This window comes from Capra hircus, chromosome 5 (assembly GCF_001704415.2).
Source record: "Capra hircus breed San Clemente chromosome 5, ASM170441v1, whole genome shotgun sequence".
In the NCBI taxonomy this organism is placed as follows: Eukaryota; Metazoa; Chordata; class Mammalia; order Artiodactyla; family Bovidae; genus Capra; species Capra hircus.
The window spans coordinates 81,090,466-81,106,292 of NC_030812.1; the positions used below are offsets into that span (position 1 = coordinate 81,090,466).

Below are 15,827 nucleotides of genomic sequence, written 5' to 3' on the forward strand. Positions count from 1 at the left end.
TGCCTGAAGAATTAGGTTGCTGATTCATAGCTTTTCCCTCAGGTCCTCCTCCCTCAGAACGCTGTGAATGTTAAAACTGTTGGGTAATTTTAGGGTTGCAATCAAATGACCTCGGTTGAACCTGCTAATGTTCATTGCTAACAGATTTAAGAGAAATATTGCACACAACTTACGCAAGGCCTAGTTGTGAATAAAAGAGAATCTTCTTTCACAATGGGCTGTTATGAACAAAAGACCACCAATCGTGCTCCCAGAAGGAGGCCTGCCAGGCAGTCCCCCAACCCCAGGCCTGCTGTGCATACGGTACTGAAGGGATCGAGAGCTGTACTTGCTTTCCCCACAGCCTGCTCTCCAGATCTACTCGTGTTCGGCTGGAGTGCACAAGCCAGTTTTCTACCATCTGCAGAGATCTAAGGAAGGTGCTTTAAAGCACAACTTGCACAAACTACTATTAATTATCCCTGTAATAGCTGTCTCTAGTTTTACTTCCTAATTTGTAGGTGTCCCTTCCTCCTCCAATCTGAGTAGATCTGTCAGGATTTTTTGGTTCATTATGAAGTAAGATCCTTTTGGTCTGGGCTCCAGTTTGCACGTGGAATCCAGGTAACACCACTCTCCTCTAAGCCACTTTAAGTCAACTTGGCAAAATCTGTGTTCTGGCCACAGAACTTCCTTCTCCCTAAAACAGACTGTCCTTTTGCTGGCATGTAGTTCAGGACAGAGATCTAAATAAGACTGTTGGCCTTCCTTTGCTTATTCCTTTTTAATACTTTTGGAGCAAGATTTCACTATAATCTTTTAGATCTTTACAAATCTGAACCTTCAGAGTCTCCTCTACAGTCTGCAGAAAACTCACCGGACAGGTCTTCAGACTGTATCAAAATGAATTTATGCCACCAACATTCTTGTCTCTAAAACCCCAGTCTATTTCCATCGTTCTGTCCCTCGAGTTGGACGGGGTTTGTTCCCAAACCAGATGTGATTTTAACTACACATGTACACAGAATGTTTATTACACTTTGATTTAAAATTCAAGTTCAGGGCTTCCCTGGCTCAGTGGTAATCCGCCTGCCAATGCAGGAGACATGAGTTCGATCCCCGATCCGGGAAGATCCCCCATGCCACAGAGCTGCCAAACCTGTGCACCACAGCTGTTGAACCTGTGCTCTAGGGCCTGGGAGCCACAGCTACTGAGCCCATGTGCCGCAACTACCGAAAGCCTCGTGCCCTGCAACAAGAGAAGCCACCATGGGCAGCAACTACCATGTGCCACAACCACTGAAGCCTCGTGCCCTGCAACAAGAGAAGCTACCATGGGCGGCAACTACTGAAGCCTCGTGCCCTGCAACAAGAGAAGCCACCATAGGCAGCAACTACTGAAGCCTCGTGCCCTGCAACAAGAGAAGCCACCATGGGCGGCAACTACTGAAGCCTCGTGCCCTGCAACAAGAGAAGACACCATGGGCGGCAACTACTGAAGCCTCGTGCCCTGCAACAAGAGAAGCCACCTCAGGGAGAAACCTGCTCACCACAACTAGAGAAAAGCCCGCACAGCAACAAAGACCCAGCATGGCCAAAAGTAGACAAATAAATAAATTAAATTTTTTTTTAGTTCAAAGTCAGAAATGATCACACATACCCCAATCCTCATCAGCTGAGGACCTCCTTCACCCAGTATGTAAGACTATCTTAGTTTATGTGAGACTATATTAGTAAGTGGAGACACTAATAGTAAGGTGTGATGCATTTTCGGGTACTACTTACAAGTCTGAATGAAGTTTTAAGAGAAACTGATGAATTTAAAGAGTTTTTCTTTTCTAATAATGGAAATCTGACAATAACTTAAAATTATCATAACTAAATATTTCAGAACTTCTAAACTAGGTATGCATGACAGGTATCATCACCTTAATATTATACCTGGGAAGACAAGTAGAAATGTGAAGACTTTTCAAGTTCACAGAGTAAAGCTAAGATGAAGAGTTCAGTGAAACCAACTTTTCTGACATCCAAGTTAGTACTTTCTCCACCTATGGAATATGGACGAGCAGCAAAATGAATACCCATGAAGCTGAAAGATGCATTTGTATACAATCTCAGTAGCCAAAAACAACAAACCAGGGACCTCAATTACAAGGGAGACTTTACAAACCCGAGTGTGGAGGCCATCTTCCAACTCACCTTTTAAAGATCTCAAGTGTTGAACAGCCATTCTTAAAACTGTCAGTTTGTCCAGTTTCCGGGCCATGGGACTGCACTGAGGGATCATCGTAGACAGTTTTCCAATGAGGTTGTTCATTTTATCTCTCCTCCGCTTTTCAGTTTGGCTATGAGCTTCTCTAAGAAGGAGAAAGCGCCTCTGTTATATTTAACACTCAGCAGACACTCGGGGACCCCAGAGGCACTAGCAGGAGCACGGGTGGGGCAGCAAGCTCCCGCCGTTCGTCCTCCTGACGTTGACCCTGCAGATGGCATTCAGGGATGAGGCAGGACGGGCTGGGGCAGGAGTGGCATTGTTCACTGCTTTTACCAGCCTCCACCTCCTGCCCCCACCCCCACTGCACTACCCTTGCTCCTTCCCTTCTGATCTTAGTCCCTGAAATCTGCAAGAAATAAGATTTCCCACCCTAGCATTCTTGCCTGCAGAATCCCATGGACAGAGGAGCCTGGTAAGCTATGGCCCATAGGGTCACATGACTGAAGTCAGACATAGGATCGAATATAAGTCACTGAAGTAACTTAGCACATGAGAGCTGAGGTGGGTTTCTTTTTCCCACTTCCCTCTTAGAGGAAGAGATGCGCGTGTGTGCACAGTCATGCCTAACTCTTTGTGACCCCATGGGCTCGCTCTGTCCATGAGATTTCCCAGGCAAGAATCCTGGAGTGGGTTGTCATGCCTTCTGTCGGGATCTTCCCAACCAGGGGATCAAACCCAAGTCTCCTGCATCTCCTGCAATGGCAGGCAAACTCTTTACCACTGCACCACCCAGGAAGCCCCTGAGAAAGAGATGGGTTGCCTTCTATTCAAAGCTAATTTCCCTGGTCTTCACTTGAACAGTTACCAGCATCTTGAGCTCATTCTCTTTCACAGCTCCTTATAGGGGTCAATAAATGGGCTCAATCTCTTCCCTTTAGGGGGAAAAAAAAAAACAAAACATTTTCCCTAAATCTAGAGATCTTTTCCCCCTCCCCTCCTCCCTCCTTGGCCAGCTTCCTGAGGCCGTTGTCTCACTCAACCTTCCATCTCCCAGGCATCTCTCCATCTATTAAAGCAACCTCCCACCAGCCCCCACTTCACTAAAACTACTCTAGCAGAAGTCATCCTCATCTTATGCAGCCCCAGCTGTTCCCTGCCTTGCGTTGGACACTGATAGCATTTTTCATTCTTTGTTGGCTTCTGCTCCTCCATCCTCCCGCCTCAGCTCTTCCTCTGTCCTTCAGTACTGATACCCTGAGATCCCTTACTTGGCACTACTCTTTCTTCACCCTATAGCTTCACCCTGAGAGATTTCCTTCTCTCAGAAGCCTTTACAGCAACTCATAAGCTACTTAACCATTTAATCCCTATCTCATTCATACCTCATCTAATTCCAGGCCTTTAGAATTAGAAGGATGCACATCAGTGATTCAAAGCACCCTAAAACTCAACAAATCCCAAACTGAATGCATTCTTTGCAACTGGCCTCATTTTAATTCTTCCTCTGCCAGCCCTGATTACTCCTTTTCCTTTTATAGGGCTTATCTTGACTGGTGACACCACTAGGCTCATGCTAGACCCTTTATTCTTCTTCACCTGGAAGAATCAAGTAAACAAAAACTCCTATAAATTCTTGTTTTAAAATTATTTCTTAAAGGTGTCTTTTGCTTCTCTCCATCCACCTGTTACTGTCTTAGTCTTAGTCATTCGGTTGTGTCCAACTATTCATGACCCCAGGGACTGTAGCCTGCCAGGCTCCTCTGTTCATGGAATTCTCCAGGCAAGAATACTGAAATGGGTAGCCATTTCCTTGTCCAGGGGATCTTCCTGACCCAGGGATCGAACCCAGGTCTTCTGCACTGGCAGATGGATTCTTTACAACTGTGCCACCTGGGAAGCTCCATGATACTCATTGCACAATCCCTAAAAGCCTTTGAAATTGATATTACTGCTTCTTCAAGTATCTTCCTTATCTACTCTATCCTACCCATGACTTCCAGAATTATTGTTTTAAAATAAAATCATCTAATCCCATTGCATAAGGGATGCTAGCATGCATTTTCACTGTCAAGGAGGAAAGTCCAGACTCCCTAATGACATCCCAGTGTTCTCATGACCTGGCTCATGCTTTCATCTCTGGTTTCGCCTCTCCATTCCTTCCCCCTACAGGTCTGGATGTTGTAGAGCAGCAGTGCCAGATAACTTGCTCTCCTCCAACACACGAAGTCAGCTCACATGTCCTCTATGTCTTGCACTCTTCTAGAATTAGAATGTCCTGCCTCCCTATATTCCTGGGAAAAAAGTCCTAATCCCTCTTCAAAACCCAGGTGACTTATTCCTCTGGGAAGCTCTCTTTAACATCCCTCTCAAAGCCACCTCAGTACTTTGTTTCATCAAATATACCACTACCAGATTTCATCAAATCTAAGACACCATCAGCTGTAAGATGCACCATTATCTAGTGCATCACAAAGACAGGAAAATGCTCTCAATTAATAGGGAGATAACACTGATGATAAGACATATGAGGGGTGGGTGTATATCTTTGATTTCAAGAATTAGGTTATTCTACTTTTGACATTTTACTGTGAATATTTGTCTGTTTCTCCTACAACACACAGATCATAGCAACTCCAGAATTTCTATATAAGAAAAGTTGGGGGGAAGTCAATCTAATGGGAAAGGGGAAAAATAGGAGATTTGTCCTGATCTATTTTTAGAGACTTTAGATGAAGGAGTGGGGGGAAGGGGAGAAGCAATGATGGAGCTAACAACCCCCTCATGCCCTGCCCCCCAAAAAACCATTCACATTTGGCCAATGCCTGGAACAAAGTACATGCTTTGGGATGAACAGGGTGGCATTCAAATTAAAGTGAAAGTAAAAATGAAGTTGCTCACTCCATGCCCAACTCTGCGACTCCATGGACCATAGCCTACCAGGCTTCTCCGTCCACGGGATTTTCCAGGCAAGAGTACCGGAGTGGGTTGCCATTTCCTTCTCCTGGGGATCTTCCCAACCCAGGGACTGAACCCGGGTCTCCCTCATTGCAGGCAGATGCTTTACCTTCTGAGCCACCAGGGAAGCTGCATTCAAATTAAATGTAGGAGTAAGCACATTGATCCTCAGACTGTGCTCACCAAAGTCTGAAACTTCGGAAGGGGTCTTGGGAGTCATGTGGAGGAAAGCAGAAATGAAGGGACTCCTGGAGTGGGGGTGGGGGTATGATGGAGCTGCTATAAGAGTTCATTAAGCAAAGGGTTCTGCAGCTTCAAAAATACAGTTGGCTCATGCATGCAACCATTCATCTGTACATAAATAGATGTACTCAGCATACATGAATGCATATGTGAATGGATAACTACTACTTTGAATGCCATCCCGTTCATCCCAAAGCATGTACTTTGTTCCAGGCATTAGCCAAAGAATGGTCTTTTTTTGGGGGGTTGGGGGGGGGTTGTTAGCTCCATCATTGCTTCTCCCCTTCCTTTCACTTCTTCATCTAAAGTCTCTAAAAATAGATCAGGACAAATCTCCTGTTTTTCCCCTTTCCCATTAGATTGACTTCCCCAAACTTTTCTTATATAGAAACTCTGGAGTTGCCATGATCTCTGTGTGGTAGGAGAAATAGACAAATGTTCACAGTAAAGTGTCAAAAGTAGAATAACCTAATTCTTGAAATCAAAGATATATACCCACCCCAACATTTTATCATCTGTGAAACATATAGGGCTCCCCTGATCACTCAGTTGGTAAAGAATCCGCCTGCAATGCAGGAGACTCCAGTTCCATTTCTGGGTTGGGAAGATCCAATGGAGAAGGGAAAGGCTACCCACTCCAGCATTCCTGCCTGGAAACTCCCATGGATGGAGATGCCTGGCAGGCTACAGTCCATGGGTTCGCAAAGAGTCGGACACGACTGAATGACTTTCACTTTCACTCCTACTATGGTCTGCTGTTGTTGTTTAGTCACTAAGTTGTGTCCAACTCTTTGCAACCCCGTAGACTATGGCCTGGTTTTCCCTCATAGCTCAGTTGGTAAAGAATCTGCCTGCAATGCAGGAGATTCCTGGGTCAGGAAGATCTCCTAGAGAAGGAAATGGCAACCCACTTCAGTATTCTTGCCTGGAGAATCCATGAACAGAGGAGTCTGGCAGGCTACAGTCCTTGGGATCACGTGAGAGACTACAGCACAACAGGCTCCTCTGTCCTCCACTATCTCCCAGAGTTTGTTCAAATTCATGTCCATTGAGGCAGTGATGCTATCTGATCATCTCACCCTCTGTCACCCCCATCTTCTCCTGCCTTCCATCTTTTCCAGCATCAGGGTTTTTTTCTTTGTTTTTTCCAATGAATCAGCTCTTCCCATCAAGTGGCCAAAGTATTGGAGCTTCAGCTTCAGCATCAGTCCTTCCAATGAATAATCAGGGTGGATTTCCTTTAGGATTGACTGGTTGGATCTCCTTAGAGCCCAAGGGACTCTCAAGTTAGGTCCTTATTGTTTCTGTCCTTTATCATGCCCATCCTTGCATGAAATGTTTCCTTGATAACTCCAGTTTTCTTAAAGAGATCTCTAGTCTTTCCCATTCTGTTGTTTTCCTCTTATTTCTTTGCATTGTTCATTTAAGAAGGTCTTTTAGTCTCTCCTGGCTATTGTCTGGAACTCTGCATTCAGTTGAGTATACCTTTCCTTTTCTCCTTTCACTTCTCTTCTCTCCTGTTGGGGCATAGACTTGGATTACTGTGGTGGTGAATGGTTTGCTTGGAAATGAACTGAGATCATTCTGTCGTTTCTGAGATTGGATCCAAATATTGCATTTCAGACACTTTTGTTGACAATGAGGGCCACTCCATTTCTTCTAAGTGATTCTTCCCCATAGTAGTATAGATAAGGGTCATCTGAATTAAATCCACCCATTCTCATCCTTTTTAGTTGACTGATTCCTAAGATCTTCAGTCAATCTTGCTATCTCCTGCTTGACCACATCCAATTTACCTTGATTCATGGACCTAACATTCCAGATTCCTATGCAATATTGTAATTTATAGCATCAGACTTTACTTTTATCACCAGCACATCCACAACTGAGCATCGTTTCCACTTGGCCCAACTGCTTTATTCTTTGTGGAACAGTTAGTAATTGCCCTCTGCTCTTCCCCAGTAGCATACTGGACACCTACCAACCTGTGGGGCTCATCTTCTGGCGTCATATCTTTTTGCCTTTCCATACTGTTCATGGGGTTCTCCAGGCAGGAATACTGGAGTGGGTTGCCATTTCCTCCTCCAGTGGACCATGTTTCATCACAATTCTTCTCATCAGTTGGGAATAAGGAATGGTGATGTTGGGAGCTAGGAAACAGAGAGGAAGGTGAGATAGCCAGTTTTTGAATAAGGTACTTTTCTTGAAGGGTGTGCACTTGAAAATATTTCTTGGAGAATTTTATTAAAGAAAGGTATATCTACCCAGAGGACAGTTTTCTGCTTAATAATTTATCAGGGCTCTGGCTCTTAAGCCTGTGAACAGCTACTGTCACTTTGAACCATGTCAGTATTTCATAAAGTCTTATTTAAAAAAAAAAGAATAAATGGAGAAAAAGCAAAATTGAGATCTGGCCATGAGGCCAGAGGTAGAAAAATATTTGTTGAGGTTGAAAGAATATGATGAAACAATTGACAGAATTTATGACAGTGGATTCCTAATAATCAGAAGCTCCTTGTAAGTAATTCTGATTTGCTTATTGGATGAATTAGGTTTTCTCTAGTACTTCAAGGAAATAATAGTTGTTTTTAATAAATAGCTATTCTAAGAAAAATTTTAAGACACATAAGCTAAAACGTTATCCAAGTAGATAGAGAAAAAAGGTATAAGGTATATGGTGATCACTACATCTCAGAGTAGAACATATGAGAAAAACCTAATATTCATGAATCTGTTCTATCTTGATATCACTGTTTGCTTCAGCTAGTGGTCTGCATATGTGACTTCCCCACCCAACATATACCCTCTCAATGGTTCATTGTACCTGAAGGACTTAATTTTTACTTGTTGTTCACATTCTTCCATTCTTCAAAAAAGCAAGATAAAGTATCAAACTGCATGAAACAGATCTTCAGTAATTCTTGAGAAATAAATGTGAGATTAAGTTCAATCATCCTAATTCCGATTAAGTCTTTAATTATACATGCTACCCTGAGCTCCTAATTGAAATGACTATTATTGTCTGGGTGAGCTGCTCTTGTACCAAAGCTGACAGGTACCTCATCTCCATCAGGTAACAATAACTATGTGAAGCAACAGTGAATAATAACTTCTGCTCTGTTTAGAAATTATGCCATCCCAATCTTGAAAAGTATATTCATAGAAATAACATTAAATAAAATAGCTATTTTAAAAACAATGAAGGGCTTAGCCAAAAACGTTGTAATAGCTCTATTACATAGCCTGAAAATTTATTAAAACTCTAAGACCTTTAATTTTGTCTGAAAATTCATCTAGACATAAGAAATAATTTTGAAAGCTGGAAACTGATCACTTGCCAATAACATTAATTTTCGCATTAGTATATGCCTTAGCAGAATATTCTAAATGTATATATGTGTGTGTATAAATATTTATATATATATACTTACATACAGGTACATATGTAGCAGTGCATTTATTCATTCAGAATGTAGTCACCAGACCACTACCAAAGCAATGGTGATAAAATACTTTCCACATTAAAAAATCATGCAGGCTGCGTAGTTTTTCTTCAAATATGTGTTTTAAAATAAATACTCCCAAGTGTATTAATTTTTGAAAGGGCATTTAAAAAATTCAGGGTAAAGCTTCCATAATCTCATCTGGAAATAATTACAGTCAACATTTTAATGGGTCTCCCCCAGGCTTTCGTAGACATGTATCTGTGTGTGTGTGCTTAGTTGCTCAGTCGTGTCCATTTCTTTGTGACCCCATGGACTGTAGCCTGCCAAGTTCTTCTGTCCATGAGATTCTCCAGGCAAGAATACTGGAGTGGGTTGCCATGATCTTCTCCAGGGGGATCTCCCTGACCCAGGGATCAAATCTGCATCTCTTGAGTCTCCTGCACTGGCGGGTGGATTCTTTATTACTGAGTCACCTGGGAAGCCCAGACATGTATCTAGATACACAAAAAACCAGCTTTGACTATTTAACTTAGTCATGGGGGGCGGCGGGGGGGGGGAATTGTGGAGCATGGAGGGTATTTATATAGATTTGTGTTCTATATTGTGTATATACTGATATAAATAGATAAAATAAAATTCAGATGACCATGTAAAATTTTTCATGTCTTGTCTGATTCACTTAACACTATAACATAAATATTTTCTCCTAGCTTCAAATATTCTTGAAGAACATAATTTTTAATGACTAAATAGCGGCCTGTTGGTTAGCTATGCTACAATTTATTTAATAATTTTCTATTACTAGATATCTCAATATTCTAATTTTTCAATATTATAAATAGTGTGCCTAATACGACTGTGGTGCATGCATCTTCAATTATTCTCCTAGGATAAAACTTTGGTAGTCACTCAGTCTTATCTGACTCTTGATGACCCCATGCATTGTAGCCTGCCAGGATCCTCTGTCCATGGGATTCTCCAGGAAAGAACACTGGAGTTTGTAACCATTCCCTTCTCCGAGGTATCTTCCCAACCCAGGGATGGAACTTGGTTCTCCCACATTGCAGGCAGATTCTCTACTGTCTGAGCCACCAGGGAAGTCCAGGATAAACCTTCAGATGTACAATGTATGGATAACTACTTTAAGGCTTCTGACTCATGTTGCCAAGTTTCCCTCTTTTAGAAGACTCAACAATGATCATTTTCTAGACTCTGAAGAGTTTGATCTACCTGTGAACTATTTTATTCATATGATGTATTTTGTTTGAGGTTTCAATACTATTTTCCTGCTTAAAAAAGATAATACATGCTGTTTATAGAAGACTTAATAAAATTTATGAAGAGATGCATATAAATGTTCCAAATAAAATAGGACCACTAAGATAAAAGCTTAATCAAAGGATGTTCTTCCTTATCACTGTCTAAATAAATAGCTTTGATGATACTTTATCAAAAGTATTTTCATGTGTGTTATTTGATTCTGACCCCATTTAAGAATCATGTAGTTATTCAGTTCAGTTCAGTTCAGTCACTCAGTCATGTCCAACTCTTTGTGACCCCATGGACTGCAGCACACCAGTCCTCCCTGTCCATCACCAACTCTCGGAGTTTACTCAATTTTACGTCCAGTGAGTCGGTGATGCTATCCTCTGTCGTCCCCTTCTCCTGCCTTCAATCATTCCCCGCATCAGGGTCTTTTCCAATGAGTCAGTTCTTCACATCTCAGGACTGATTTCCATGTAGTTATTACTCTCCCCATTTTAAAGATGAAGGAATTGAGGCCCAATAAGGTTACTGCTCGAGGTCATAGACCTAACAGGAGGCCAGTGAAGCTTATTCTATGTAGGCTCATGTGCCTTCCTCTATGCCTCTCTCATTATCAGCCTGCTCTGTGGTATAAAATTAAACAGCCTTTTTGAAACAATAGAGAGTGTTAGATTAAGTCAGCTTTTTTTTCCCCCTCTCTTTTCTGCCTGACTTCACATCTAAGGATTAAAGTAGAAAATAATGATACAGGATGAATGATTTTCTAATGACCTGAAATTATATACACATATGCATGTGTGCTTAGTTGCTAAGTTATGTCCGACTCTTTGCGACCCCATGGACTGTTGCCCACCAGACTCCTCTGTCCATGGGATTTCCCAGGCAAGAATACTGGATTAGCTTGCCATTTCCTTCTCCAGGGGATTCTTCAGATCCATGGATTGAACCCATGTCTCCTGCATCGGCAAACGGATTCTTCACCACTAAGCCACCTGGCATCCCCATATATAGATATGCTGCTTCTTAGCTGCTTCAGTCGTGTCCTGCTCTGTGCAATCCTATGGACTGCAGCCCGCCAGGCTCCTCTGTCCATGGGATTCTCCAGGCAAGAATATTGGAGTGGGTTGCCATGCCCCATCCAGGGGATCTTCCTGACTCAGGGATCGAACCTAGGCCTCCTGCATTGCAGGCAGATTCTTAACCGCTGAGCCACCAGGAAAGCCCCATATATAGATATATATTACTTCAATTTCAAAAGGTAAAGTTTAACTGTTTTAAATCATGCTTTTGCTTTGATTATACACATCTAAGCAAATTAACTCACTGGCTAAATTTGCCTCCTTGATGAAATCCAAACCGACTGTACTTAAGAAATCAAAACACACTTTAACTAGGTCCTGTGCAGAACAGAAAAAAGGCATGATCTCATTAGTCAAACAGTTCATTCCTTTGCAACATGAACCTAGACAATTAGTAAATTTGCTCTTTGTATGTTTTCTCCATGCTGGCATTTGGTCTATAGTAAAGATATTTTTACTTATGAATTTTAATAAGCTCACTGATATTAATAACATTCACATTAATTCCTTAGATGCATTTTTTTAGTGTAGCTTCTTATACTAATATAACTTTTTCAAAACACAGTGGAAGTTTCCTTGAAAACTACTTTCACTGCATTTTGAATGAAGTGTAGGCCCTCCTCATAAATCAAGCAAAAACAAATGAAATTGGAAGCAAATACAGTCAAAACACTCCTCCAATTTGCTGCTTTCCATGCATTTCTCCTTTTTGAAACTTTCTTCCTTTCCCTTCTGAGATACTATGCTCATTTTACAGCCCCATCTCCTCACATTTTGGGTAGGCGCCCCTCCTCCCTGAGCCTCCCCCATCTTTCCTGCACCCATACCTGCATCCAATGCCAGTCACCGCTCTTGTTCTTTATACATTAACGGTGTCTGAATCTCCATCTCCAGGCCACGCCTCAACCCTGAGTTCCAGACCCTTATATCCAACTGCCTACTTAAAGATTCCCATAAATGTCACATTCTCCTTGTAGCCAAAACTGAATTCATCATCTTTCTGTCAATATCAGTGAGTGAAATGCCATCCTCCATCCAGGTCCAAGTCAGAAAATTTGGATGCTTCTTAAATCCCTACTCTTCCTCACGAACAAGAGTGAACCTTAGAGATTCTCTCTTCTGAATGTGTCATATGTCCCTCCCTCTCCAGGCCCTTCCTGCCCAGGCTACTCTCTTGGGCCAGTGCTCAGAAAACCCATTCCCCAGCAACCGTCTCTCCACTGTTTTCTCTGCCTGATGGATTTTCCTCCGTCAGTCCATCCTCCATACTGTTTCCTGAGAGCTCCTTTAAAAATATAAATCTGTGCCACTTCACACTTACTAGGATAGCTTTTTTTTTTTTTTAACGGAAAATAACAAGTGTCAGCAAGGATATGCAGAAATTGGATTCCTCACACATTTCTGGTGGGAATAAAATGGTGAAGGTACTGTGGAAAACAGTTTGGTGGTTCCTCAGACACTAAACATGCAATTACCATCTGACCCAGCAATTCAACTTGTAGGTATATAATCAAAAGAACTGCAACTTGAAAGCAGAGACTCAGATACTCGTGCACCAACGTTCACAGCAGTATTATTCACAACAGCCAAAAAGTGGGAACAACCCAAATGCCACCAACAAATGAATGGATAAATAGGATGTGGCGTATACATACAACGGGATATGATTCAGCCATAAAAAAGGATGAAGTTCTGCTACATCGCTACAATGAAGGTGAAACTTAAAATCACTACACTAAGTGAAATAAGCCAGAGATAAAAGGACAAATATTGTACGATTCCACTTAGATGACATACCTAGAATAGGCAAGTTCTCAGAGCTAGAGAGTAGGCTAGAGGCCACCATGGGCCAGGGAAAGGGAGGGAGAACCACTGTTTATGGGTACAGTGTTTCTGACTGGGGTGATGGAGAAGTTTTAGAAACAGACAGTCCTGATGATTGTACAACATTGTGAATGTAATTAATGCCACTGAATTGTACACAGAGAAGTGGTTAAAATGTCACATTTTATGTTACATATATTTTACTACAATAAAAAAGCTTTTTTAAAAGTGCAAACATAAACAAAAGTTTTAAAAATGTAATCTGATCAAGTTCTCAAAATGCCTCCATTTTCCTTATTGCGTTTAAGACACTTTTCAGGCTTTCCTGATGGCTCAGACAGTAAAGAATCTGCCTGCAATGCAGGAGACCCGGGTTCAGTCCCTCAGTCGGGAAGATCCCCTGGAGAAGGGAACGGCAACCCACATCCAGTATTCTTGCCTGGAGAATACCATGGACAGAGGAGCCTGGGGGTTGCAAAGAGCTGGACATGACTGAGCGACTAACACTTTCATTTTAGTTTCCAGTTTCTCTAGTTCAGCAGACATTCATAACCTAGTCCAAGTTTACCCCTCAAGTCTCACAGCTCACCCACCTCCTGGTGTGTCCTCTGCTCTACTGTGACAATTACTCGTTTCCTGATCAGCAGTACGCTGCTTCATACTCTATGCTTCTGCAGAGCTGTTCCTACTGCCTGAAATACCTTCTCTACTTCTGCTCTGAATGGCTCATCCCTATTTTTCATTCAAAACTTAGCTGCCGTCAACATTTCCAGGAAGCTGTTCTTTACTTCTGATCTCATTATTATTTAAACACCCAATTTGCCTTGCTGCCATAACACCTAGGGTCCCTCTTATGGAAATTATCATGATATGTAATAATTCTTTGTATTGTTCCCATTTGTACAAATTTATTGTGCCTTATATATGTCTTCCTCCTCGCCTACTGGGTATCACATTCTTCAATTCAATTCAGTCGCTCAGTCGTGTCTGACCCTTTGCTACCCCATGGACTGCAGCACGCAGTAGATATATTGTAGATACTCAACAAATGTTTAATGTAGATATCACATTGTAGATACTCAATAAAGGTTTAATCATTGCATTCCAAGGAATCTTCATCAATGACCCTTTTAAAGAAGCAGCTCTCCATTCAAATCCAACAGTGCTGCAGAAAGGGTGAAACTTCTTGCACATTCTCTTCTGTTGAAAAATATCCAGCGTTTGGAGGCTCCACCAATGAAATCAACCTCAAGCCCTGAGTCTCTGGGAAGGATGCTGCACAGTCAGTACTTTGTAAAATTAATAAAGCACTTTGACATCCCTTATTTCATTAGAATGGAAAATGGTGAGATGAAAGAAGGATTGGGGCAGAGTGGAGAAATTCTAGGATAGATAATGAGCAAATCAGGGGGTGTACACTCATTTTCTGCTGCCACTCTATGTGCTCTTCAAGTAGAAATTATGTCACATGAGAGTCCAGTACTTACCTGCTGCAACTGAATGCTGACATTTCTACCCTTGTTGAAAGGAGACAGGTAAAGGGATTCTGAGAAAGTTTTTCCACCACTTTTTCTTTCATGATTCCTGACCTGGAAGGGAAGAGGCCTTCGGTCATCCCTACCAGATATGCTGGAAAATTGGACAGCATGGCTGTCTTCATGTGCTAGAAACACCCTCCCCTGTCCAGGTGCAAAGAGACAGGAAGTAGGGTGTAAATAGGAAACCACTACACTGACAATTAGGCATTCCAACTAGCTGGATAATGCCAGGCAAGGTACTTGATGTTTCTGAGTTGTAGCTGCTTCATTTTCTAAAATGTGTGTAATAAATAATCTTTAGGGTTGCCTTCTACCAGAAAGCCATTATCCATCAGTATATTGTCACTATATTTTCTAGGGCTTCAAAATCAATGTAGATGGTGACTACAGCCATGAAATTAAAAGATGCTTGCTCCTTGGAAGAAAATTTATGACAAACTTAGACAATATATATTAAAAAGCAGAGACTTTGCCAACAAAGGTTTATATAGTCAAAGCTATTGTTTTTTCCAGTAGTTATGCATGGATGTGAGAGTTGGACCATAAAAAAAAGCTGAGCGCCAAAGAATTGATGCTTTTGAACTGTGGTGTTGGAGAAGACTCTTGAGAGTCCCTTGGACAGGATATCCAACCAGTCAATCCTAAAGGAAATCCACCCTGAATATTCACTGGAAGGACTGATGCTGAAGCTGAAACTCCAATACTTTGGCCACTTGATACAAAGAACTGACTCATTAGAAAAGACCTTGATGCTGGTAAAGATTGAAGGTAGGAGGAGAAGGGGGATGACAGAGGATAAGTTGGTTGGATGTCATCACCAACTCAATGGACATGAGTTTGAGCAAGCTACCAGCATTGCTGATGGACAGGGAAGCCTGGCATGCTGCAATCCATGGGGTCGCAAAGAGTCAAACACAACTGAGTGACTGAATTGAACTGACATTGAACTGATATTTCTAGTATTTCCCTTGTCACTGCCCTCATTTTTCCATTCACTCTCAAAACCACTGGCTCAACCATGGCCCCTTGGGACATGTGTGACGCAAGTTCTATTGTGTGACTCTAGTTCTCACTTGAAAGTCATATTCTTATTTAAATATTGAGAAAGAACAATGGTACTTATGATTCTAAAGAAAAAAGAAGAAAATAAAAATGACTAACAGTCATTTCTCGCTCACGGTGAATGAGGACTGCACGCATGCTAAGTCTCTCTAGTCATATCCGACTCTGCGATGCTACGGACCATAGCCCACCGGTCCCGCCGTCCACGGGATTCTCC

General features: G+C 42.0%; 1 protein-coding gene across 2 annotated transcripts in view; it reads right to left on the reverse strand.

The window, feature by feature from the left end:
* ARNTL2 (aryl hydrocarbon receptor nuclear translocator like 2) overlaps positions 1-15,827 on the reverse strand; it is a 106,847-nt gene that overhangs the window by 53,532 nt on the left and 37,488 nt on the right. Inside the window, exons 3-4 of one of the 2 annotated variants that reach the window (XM_018048377.1) lie at positions 14,498-14,599; positions 2,182-2,339 (exon numbers count right to left, since the gene is read on the reverse strand). In XM_018048377.1, the coding sequence (XP_017903866.1) occupies positions 2,182-2,339; positions 14,498-14,599 (260 nt within the window). The remainder of the gene's footprint in view (positions 1-2,181; positions 2,340-14,497; positions 14,600-15,827) is intronic. The other variant, XM_018048376.1, reaches the window with a different exon arrangement.